This window comes from Gekko japonicus, unplaced genomic scaffold (assembly GCF_001447785.1).
Source record: "Gekko japonicus isolate JY-2015 unplaced genomic scaffold, Gekko_japonicus_V1.1 scaffold2547, whole genome shotgun sequence".
NCBI classification, from domain to species: domain Eukaryota; kingdom Metazoa; phylum Chordata; class Lepidosauria; order Squamata; family Gekkonidae; genus Gekko; species Gekko japonicus.
This window is the reverse complement of record NW_015168731.1, coordinates 85,385-95,553: the sequence shown is the minus strand read 5'-3', so window position 1 is coordinate 95,553 and position 10,169 is coordinate 85,385. Positions and strand designations below refer to the sequence as shown.

The window sequence follows — 10,169 nt, the reverse complement described above, 5'->3', positions numbered from 1 at the left end:
TTACGCTCAGGGAATAAGAACCTCCCGGTGGTCCCTGGGCCCCGCCTGGTGGAACTCACTGCCGGAGGATATTCACGCCCTGCAGGAGTCATTCCCTTTCCGCAGGGCATGCAAGACAGAGAGGTTCCGCCAGGCATTTGGCTGAGGACAGTGACGGGACAGTATTAAATCTGGCACTCTCACACCCCCTCCCCCCTCTGTAACCCCTCTCCCCTAGGAAGCCTGTGGAAGCCGAAATCTTTTCTTCCACCATCTTGGAATGTGTACTGTTTTACTTGTGGATAGGTTTTGCAGGGCTCTTTTTGTAGAAAAAGCCCAGCAGGAACTCATTAGCATAATAGGCCACACCCAACAGCAGAAACTCATTAGCCTATTAGGCCACGCCCCTGACAGCACAGCTCATTAGCGCATTAGGCCGCACCCCCATGTTACGGGAAGTGTGGCTTTTGGGTTGCCGGCTTTCGGGGGGGGGGGAACGTGCAGATCTGCCCTCACAGAGGAGGGAGAGCTTGTACCTGAAGGCAGGCCGGGGGAGGCTCTGCAACTTACTTGGCTGCTTCTTGCTCCTTGTGGCCCGACTGAGGGCTGCTGGGAGCAGGGGGCGGGGCTTGCTGCATGTGCCCACCCCCTGGGCTCCTTACTGCCGGAGCTCTGCTCCTGTCGTTCCTGTCCAAAAATAGCCCTGGGTTTTAGGTATTTTTAATGCTGGTTTTATATTAAATGATGGTTTCTGTTGTAAGAAGAGGAGGATTGGATATATACCCCACCCTTCACTACCTGAAGGAGTCTCAGAGCGGCTTACAATCTCCTTTCCCTCCCCCTCCCCACAACAGGCACCCTGTGAGGTAGGTGGGGCTGAGAGAGCTCTCTCGAGGACTGCTTGTGAGAGAACAGCTCTGAGAGAACTTGTGACTGACCCACAGTCACACCAGCAGCTGCATGCGGAGGAGTGGGGAATCAAGCCTGGTTCTCCCAGATCAGAGTCTGCACTCCTCACCACTACACCAAACAGTCCTGCTTGCAAGGAAGGGCGGCCTAATAAATCTAATTTAATAAATAAAAAATAAAATAATAAATCAATCAATAAACCTCAAGCCTGCGGGCATTTCTGGAATTCTGATACAGGATGGTGAGCACAAATGCAAAATGGCTGCTGCAGGAGGCAGAGCCAACTGCAAAGTGTCCAAACTGTTTCCCGCCTTGTTGGTGGGCGTCCTGATTTATGGGGGACCCCTGACCTATGCATCTCGTTTGATCTCTTGTACATCTCCATTCTGATGTCTCCCCCACCCTTCAACTTAAAGAATTACACTAAGGCAGGACTTTTTTTTTTTTAGAAAAAGGTGTGCAAATGCAGGATTTTGAGTCCGGATTTTTCTTTTTGCACTTTGAAACTGTATCATGCATCCCAAAGAGATACTCTGCCCTCAGTATGCCTTCCGGGCATAAGAAACTATTGTTGTTAATTCATGAAAAGTACCTGCCTTTCAGAAACCACCTTCCGAAACATAACAAGACTTCAAAGCCAAGCAAATTAAATGGATCAAAGTGCCACCATAACGTGCAAAAACAAATGATGGCATTCATCTTGCAAAGGGCTGGGGAGGCCCCACATTTGCGGCATACGTCGGTGGAAGACTTTCCGAGGTCTGCCCAGAAAACGCCAGGCAGGCGGAAGTGAGCTGCTCTGGCCAGGCCTTACCTTGAGGGGTTCCCAGAACAAGAAGGAGGAGAGGAAGCTAAAAATCCCTGAGATGAGCCACATGAGGGCCACGCTGGACGTGAACGTGACGCCAATCCACGACGAGATCCCAAAGCAGACGGCAAGGAGGGCGAGGCTGATGGTGTGAGCCAGGTACGAGCACCAGAAGGGCAGCAGGAACTTCCGGAGCGCATGATCTGCCACTATAATAATAATAATAAATAAATAAATAAATTAATTAATCGTACGGCATTGTGTGTAGAATCGTCAGGCGATCCTAAGATTGTCTGGCAACCAGAAGTTCTAGCTCTTTCAGTGTTATTCTTCACTAGGTGGCGAGCTAGGCTTGTTTTTAAGGCGGGAGACATTTCAGAGGAGGTTTCCCATTGCCTGCCTCTGTGCCACCCCCTGGTATTCCGTGGAGGTCTCAGCCGAGGCTGACCCTGCTTAGCTTTTGAGATCCGACGAGATTGGGCTTGCCTGGCCTATCCAGGTCAGGGCAATCCGCCACTAGAGGAGACAAAAACAGTGAGTTGGAGGGAGGGGGCTTATTGCCACATGACTCTCAGAAAGGAGACACCACAGCAGTGCCCCCCCCCCTTCTGTCCATACCCCATTCCTGAGATGAATTCCCTCTATGTGCCTCCACCAATGCTCCCTCTAAGCTGTGCAGCCTTGTGAGCAAAAAAAGAAATCATTGACGGCTAAATGAATGTCTGTGTGTTTTATTTAAATCGGGGCAATGGCTTTGGGGTTGTGCGGAGGCAACCTCAGAGAAGGGTTTGTGCTGGCCCCCTGGTTTACAAAATCCCTGCGACCAATGCTCCCTCTTAGCTATAGAGTCTTGTGAGCAAAACTTCTACTTTGTGAGCTACTGGCATCAAAGTTGTGAGTGAGCAATTTGGCTACTGCATAAATTAGTGTGCTCTGGAGCCATCCTTCCTGAGCTAAGACAAAAATGTGTGAGCTGGAGGCTAAAAAACTGTGAGCTAGCTCACACTAACTCAGCTTAGAGGGAACACTGGCCTCCACCCCCCCGAATGTTCTTACACCCAAAACAACACAGGATGCAGGGTCTGAGGAGGGAGACTGAGACAAGAGAATAGGCCAGAGGAAGGTGGTATCCCTGCTACTCCTCAGGTGATGGAGAATGTCACAACTGGGAACGGGAAATAGGGCGTTTTCCCACCCGCTCGCCCACCCACTCTCCGGTTTCGTGCAGGGTCCTAAACTGAGAGCCACTCTGGACACCCCCTGTACCTGTCCGTGTTGATTTGGCCGAGCAGTTGAGTTCCCTGCCGGGGGCCGCCACGTTCAGTCTCTGCATCATGAAGGCCTCCGTCTTCTCCCCGAGCATGCTGGATCTGTCGGAAACAAATCGGGGGCGTTCAGTGCCTTAGCCACTCTTGCTTGCTCCCACAAGATGGGCAGAGCCGATGAGCAACACTGCCATAGGAAGTGGTGGTGGCTACAAGCATGGACGGCTTCAAGAGGGAATTAGATAAGCATATGGAGCAGAGGTCCATCAGTGGCTATTAGCCACAAGGTATAGATAGGGGCTCTGGGGCAAGTGATGCTCTGTCTTCTTGGTGCTTGAGTGGGGGGGTCAGCAGTGGGAGGGCTTCTAATGTCCTGGCCCCACTGCTGGACCTCCTGATGGCACTGGTATTTCTGGCCACTGTGTGACACAGAGTGTTTTTCTTGGTGCTTGGGGGGGGGTCAACAGTGGGAGGGCTTCTAGCGTCCTGGCCCCACTGCTGGACCTCCTGATGGCACCTGGTATTTCTGGCCACTGTGTGACACAGAGTGTTGGACTGGATGGGCCACTGGCCTGATCCAACATTGGCGTCTCTTATGTTCTTATGTTTAAGTTAAAGGTAAAGGTTCCCTTGCTCGAAAGCCAGTCAAATCTGACTCTAGGGTTGTGATGCTTGTCTCCGTTTCCAAGCCGAAGAGCCAGCGCTGTCCGAAGACGTTTCCGTGGTCATGTGGCCGGCATGACTAGATGCCGAGGCTCACAGAACGCTGTTACCTTCCCACCGAAGCGGTACCTATTTATCTACTTGCATTTTCTTGCTTTCGAACTGCTAGGTTGGCAGGAGCTGGAACTAGAGACGGGAGCTCACTCCGCCATGCGGCACCCGGGTCTCGAACTGCTGAACTACCGACCTTCCACAGCCTGCAGTTCAGCATCTTGACCACTTGAGCCACCGCAGCTCCGTTCTTATGTTTATGTTAACACAAATCTTCCTCCAGGATGTTGAGGGGGGGTTGCTGGAGCTACGAATGCCCCACGGCAAGGGCTCCAACCCCTGGCCATCTGTGCAGAAGGCGGAGGTGGCGCAGTCCTTTTGCAAAGAGATCCCACACAACCCCCTTCACAAATGAGCTCAAATGCACACGTTTGTCTTTTGTGCAGAAAGCACACACTCCACCTGACCCGCCTCACAGGGTTGTGGAGATGAAAATTAGGACGTCAGAACCAGGTACTCTTCCTCTAACTTCCTTGGAGGAAGGTTGGTAGAAAAATGTACCAGGTATATCAATGAAAGAGCTGGCCTACAGGCTAAGGTGCCCCCTCTGACTGACAAATGCCTTTGGGCACCGGCACCGCCCAAGACCACCTTCGCCCCTGCTGTACTTACAGCCCCGAGAGGAGGTCGGTCTCCACCCTGCTGTACTGCCCCGCGTCCAGCGGATGGGAGATGCTGCCCGTTCCATCAGCGAGGATTTGCCTGATCAGGTCTTCATCTAGGGTGGGGAGAAGAGACCTGAGACGGAGTCTGGGGAGGGTCTCAAAAAAGGCCAAAGGGTGTGAAAAGTATCTGTTGCAACAGGAAGACCTTTGTCCATTGCAGAGGAGTTGACGAATGATGGCCATATCCTGGCTGGGCTCTGCCGTCCGCCCTCCAGGCGGTTTGGTGTAGTGGTTAAGTGTGCGGACTCTAATTTGGAAGAACCGGGTTTGATTCCCCGCTCCTCCACATGCAGCTGCTGGGGTGACCTTGGGTCAGTCACAAGCTCTGGCACAGCTGTCCTTGAAAAGGAGCAGTTTGTGTCAGAGTTCTCTCAGCCCCACCCACCTCACAGGGTGTCTGTTGTAGGGAGGGGAAGGGAAAGGAGTTTGTAAGCCGCTCTGAGACTCCGAGTGAAGGGCGGGGTATAAATCCACTCTCTTCTTCTTCTTCTCCCTGTCTCACCTGAAGCAGAAAAGTATCTGGTCTGAGTGTGGGGCAAGCCGAGAGACAAGCCGTCCTCCTCCGTGGCCAGAGGCGCCTCGAGGCCAAGATGGCGGCTGGTCCTCCCCCTCTTCAGCCTCTGGATGGTGTTGCCCATGATGGAAGGGTCGCTGAGGAGATCTGGCCAGTTGGGGAGGGCCTCGTTTGAATGCCACCGGATCAGGCTGAGGCAAGACAACAAAACAAAGGCCATCATCAGAGGGGAGTACTCAGAGCACCAGCAAGGAATTCTCTCGCGGCTCCGGGAAATCTTTGCCAGAAGTACTGCTTTTCACCCCAGACGGCAGCTCCTTGGATTGGCCTCAGGGGCAACCTGTCCTTTTTTCATCTGTCCACCCTTGGCAAAGAGGAGGGAGAGTGGAAGGCACAGAGTGGGCGTGAACTGGGGTGGAGGGGGATTCAGGTGGGTCACCTTGTTCGTCTGAAGCGGTCGAACAAAGTTTGAGTCCAGGGGCACCTTTAGGACCAACAAAGGTTTTATCCTGGGTATAAGCTTTTGAGTGCATGCACACTTCTTCAGGTCTACGCATGCAAAAGCTAATACCCAGAATGAAACCTGCTGGTCTTAAAAGTGCCACTGGGGTGGAGGGGGACCCACTTACCTCTTGGAGTCATCCAGGAACACGTCTGTTTTCGTTTGCTCCGAAAATGCCTGCAGGGAAAGGAAAAAAGCACTTGCACCAGGCCCAGTTGTGGCTTGTTGTGGCTTGTGGGGGCAATTTTTTTTCTGGTGGGGCTGAAGTTCAGAAGTGCAGAAAGAAAAACCACTTAGCCAATAGAAAGCGGTTACCAGGATAGATCTCTAAATTGCAACCTGTCAAACACTTTAGATGACAGATATCAGCTGCTGCAAGTTAATCACTTCTGCCAGCCGAAGCAACAGTTCTGATAGCAAGCCGGCAGGTGGGGGTGATGACTTCTATAGTCAAGGAAGCTAACTCTTAGGCAGAAAAACTCTCTTAAAGGAGAACAGTTTCTTGACACAGCGTTAGAAGGGATCCTAGAGGTCACCTACTCCAACCCCCTTGCTCAGTGCGGGAATTAGTCAACTAAAGCACCCCACTCTGCTTAAAGGAGCATACAGCTTTAAATAAGTGTTTTAAAATGATTGGGAAAAAAGCATTTACAGGAGAAATTCTTGTGGGGCTGCACCTTTAAGAAAGGGGGCGGAGCCCCCCAAAGCCCCACCATAGTTACAGGCCTGACTTACATGCCGGCACACACTGCTCTGCTCTCCAGATCCTGACCAGAGCACTGGCTCTTTCTGGTCACCTCAGTTTGCAAGGAATGCGACTGTCTCTCATTGGAGGAGAATTAGCACAGGCTCGGAGGGCCGGTTGTGGCCCAAGCGCTGCTTATGTTCAGGATGGAAATCTGCACCCACATGCCCCCCCCCCCCGGGGCATCCTGCTGTTGCCCCTCACCTCCGTCCGCAGCCCAGGGAAGGTGAGGAACGAGCTCTCCAGAAGCGAGGAGTCGAGGTAATTGTCAATCTCCAAGGACTGCTGGTCGGAATGAGTCAGGGACTGGCTTACGGACACCTGCCAGAGAGAAGGGCACTTGAAGGGAGCAGCCGTTTCTGTTAGGATCGCGGAGCGGGGCCCTCAATAAATGGGCAGGGGGCTCCAGCTCGGCGCAAACCCCCCCCACTTTGCAGGCAGAAGACTGCAGGGACGGTTTCTGGCTCTTTGTGTACAGACAAGTTTTGGAACGATAAGGGGAACGGTGATGTTTCCTCGCGGCGGCAACACCCCTCCTCCAGGTTCACAGACTCCAGGTTAACAGACCCCACACAAACACCGTTACCTTGCTGCGTGCCATCCGGAAGAGGAACAGGAGGACCAGATACAGCGGGTAGACGACCAAACTGGACACCAGCCCAACCGTTACCGTTTCACCGCTGACGGGGATCAGGGTGGAGACTGCCACATTGCTGGGGAAAGGACAGGAGAGGAAAGACGGGGGAGTGACTCGGGCCTGCTCGGAGGGCTGTTTCACTTGTCTCGGCTACTAGTTTCAAAAACAGAGAGGTGCTGGGGCTGAAGCCCACCAATATACCCCACTTCTTATGGGACACGCCTCTCCCCTAATCCCTGACTCTTAGGCAGGGGTCATTTCCTGCAGGAGCGCACAGGAGCGGAGCTCCGGCAGTAAAGAGCCCAGGGGGCGGGCACATGCAACAAGCCCCGCCCCCTGCTCCCAGGAGCCCTCAGTCGGGCCACGAGGAGCAAGAAGCAGCTAGGTAAGTTGCAGAGCCCCCCCCCCTTCAGGTACAAGCTCTCCCTCCTCTGTGAGGGCAGATCTGCACCCCACCCCAGAGCTAGCAATCCAAAACAGTCCAGTAGCACCTTTAAGACCAAGTTTTATTCAGGTACAAGCTCCCCCTCCTCTGCGAGGGCAGATCTGCATGTCCCCCCTCCCCCCATAGCTAGCAATCCAAAACAGTCCAGTGGAGCCTGAGCAGTGGGTGTTGCCTTCTGACACACTTCCAGTGATGTCAGGGGGCGTGGCATATGCAAATAAGTTATGCTAATGAGCTCCTGCATCTCTTTTTTCACGAAATAACCCCTGCTCTTAGGGCTGGCATATGACTACTCAGCACAGGCAAAAGGCAGGACAGGAGGACTCGTGGCCCCGGGCGCACCTGAAGTTGACGTCTCCCACCACACCGTACCACACGGCATTGGCACAGAGGAAGAGGAAGACGAGGAGGCAGCAGCAGGAAGCCCTCTGGACCCGGGTGAAGCGGCTGCGAGGGGGCCGATCCCACAGGGAGAGCCAGATGTGCTTCTCGAAGAAACCCCGCTGCAGCTCGCCCACGAAGATCCTCAAGAAGCTCCTCAGGTCAGCCTCGCCTGCGGGGAAGTCATGAAAGAAACGACAACACGTGGCGCTTGAGCGGAATCCTGGCACTTCCCACAGGCACTTCCCCGCAGGTGTCTGACAAAAGCCCTTCTCTGTAGTGTGATGCTCCAGCTGGCGGGCAGAAGGGTATATCCCAACTGTCCGCCTGGGACGGGGAAGAGCCGTACCCAGTCCAAAAGGGCTGTTCCAGGCCTGCCCCGTTTCAGTCCTCAGAGCCCTATAGTGTTCCCAAGAACCAGGGCAGATGTAGTCATAACGGGACACCCTTTTCTCTCCAGAGCGCAAATGGCTACAACATCTAGGATAACCGTTTCACGTTCAGAATAGCCTGATGGTGCTCGGGACACCCTGAGCCGTGGCTTTTCGTATCTGCCTTTCTTTTCCTCAGAGATCAGAGCAGTGCATTCTGGGGAGGCAGCCATTTCCCCCCTCCAAGGGGGATTCAGAGTGACCGCCTGAGGCGCTGAGGGTTAGATCCTGCCAATGTGTTCTGCTGTCGGAGGTGCTGTCCTGTGTCTTGTGTGAGGGAAAAGCCTCTTCGTGCAGAAGCATGGCTTTTGATGGAACGGATCTGCCAGCAGTAACCTTACGGGTCTCTTCCCTTCCCACAACCGGGCAGACATGGCCTATCCAAAGCGCCCCCCCCCCATTCACTCACTGGCAGCAAAGACCTCTCTCTCCACCAAGCCATCGTTCTCCTCGCTCTCCACGGACAGCCAGTCGTTCACCAGGAAGTGGAAACTCCGGCAGGTCTGCAGGTCTCGGACAATCACGTGTTGGAGGTACCAGGAGGGGCTGAGTCCTAAAAATGCCGGGGGTGGGGGGAAGAAAGGAGAAGAAGGAAGAGATTGGATTTATACCCCACCCTTCATTCGGAGTCTCAGAGCGGCTTACAAACTCCTTTCCCTTCCCCTCCCCACAACAGACACCCTGTGAGGTAGGTGGGGCTGAGAGAGCTCTGACAGAAACTGCTCTTTCAAGAGCAGCTCTGACAGAACTATGGCTTGCCCAAGGTCATCCAGCAGCTGCAAGTGGAGGAGCGGGGAATCAATCCCGGTTCTCCCAGATTGGAGTCTGTACGCCCTTCACTCCACCCCACCCCACCCATCACTTAGAGTCTCAGAGCGGCTTACAATCTCCTTTCTCTTCCCCTCCCCACCAGACACTCTGTGAGGTACGTGGGGCTGAGATCTCATTTGAGGACTGCCCTTGAGAGAACAGCTCTGAGAGAACTTGTGACTGACCCAGGGTCCCTCCAGCAGCTGCATGTGTAAGAGTGGGGGGATCAAACCCGGTTCTCCCAGATTAGAATCTGCACTTCTAACCACTAAACAAAACCGGCTCTCAAAGGAGGCATCAACGCTACCTCCTCTCCGCTTTCAGCCACAGCCACTAATGTGCAAAGGTTTTTAACTACAGAGTTTTGGAAACTTCTAACTTTATCCTCTGCAAACTCCTGTCCCAAACCAGCACCTGCTTCTTGCTCTAGCAAGATAACAGCTGATATCCCTCCCCTCAAACCCGCCCCCAGCCTTATCTGCCAGGGATCCCCCTGCTGCTAGGAACACAGGAGTGGCGACAGAATCTGTCCCAGCTCGATCCAGGGAAGCTCAGTTTTTGGACACACATTTCACAATGCGTTAAGCCCTGACTCCAACCAGACTCGGCCTTAACCTTCAGCAAACTGCACCTCCTGCACTCTGTCCCGCTTCATCCTCTACACAACAAATGTGGCGAGTGCATCTGGACTGAGCGCCGTTTCCGCACCGTGCAAACGCACTCAGGATCAGGCCTGGCTCTCAAGGCCTGCGCTGCAGCCCAGCACGGCTGCGTCTGCTTGAGCCGCACCTTTGTTGTCGTGCCAGATCCGGATTTTCCAGACGGTGCCCAGACACTGCTCGGTGGCGATCTGAAAGATGTCGAGGCTGTTGCGGTGGAAGGCGTCCTCGCTGTCCAGGTGCCTGTGGCCCGATTTGTGGTCCATCCCGTACAGTGTGATCCCCACGTGGGCTGTCGTCCCTGGGGGGGGGGAAGGAGTGAGAGCAGATTCTTAAGGAGAAAGACCCCCGAAACTGAAAACAACAAGAGACAGGATCCAGATGAAGACCCACTGGTACTACACACCGGTTAGGCGCCATAACAAATAATAATAGTAATAATAATAAGAGATTGGATTTCTACCCTGCCCTTCACTACCCGAAGGAGTCTCAGAGTGGCTTACAGTCTCCTTTCCATATTTTGTCAAAGGCTTTCACGTCCGGAGTTCATTCGCTGTTGTAGATCTTCCGGGTTGTATGGCCATGGTCTTGGCCTTGTAGGACCTGACGTTTCACCAGCAGCTGTGACTGGCATCCTCAGAGGTA

The 10,169-nt window shown here is 53.7% G+C and overlaps 1 protein-coding gene across 1 annotated transcript in view; it reads right to left on the bottom strand.

Moving 5' to 3' along the window:
* Positions 1–10,169, bottom strand: part of PKD1 (polycystic kidney disease 1 (autosomal dominant)) — a gene marked incomplete at its 5' end in the record, with an annotated part of 100,363 nt that overhangs the window by 18,298 nt on the left and 71,896 nt on the right. The window contains 10 exons of the mRNA XM_015415598.1: positions 1,703–1,905; positions 2,963–3,066; positions 4,348–4,453; positions 4,903–5,105; positions 5,544–5,593; positions 6,366–6,482; positions 6,748–6,874; positions 7,586–7,796; positions 8,465–8,608; positions 9,655–9,825. Coding sequence (XP_015271084.1) covers positions 1,703–1,905; positions 2,963–3,066; positions 4,348–4,453; positions 4,903–5,105; positions 5,544–5,593; positions 6,366–6,482; positions 6,748–6,874; positions 7,586–7,796; positions 8,465–8,608; positions 9,655–9,825 — 1,436 coding nt within the window. The remainder of the gene's footprint in view (positions 1–1,702; positions 1,906–2,962; positions 3,067–4,347; positions 4,454–4,902; positions 5,106–5,543; positions 5,594–6,365; positions 6,483–6,747; positions 6,875–7,585; positions 7,797–8,464; positions 8,609–9,654; positions 9,826–10,169) is intronic.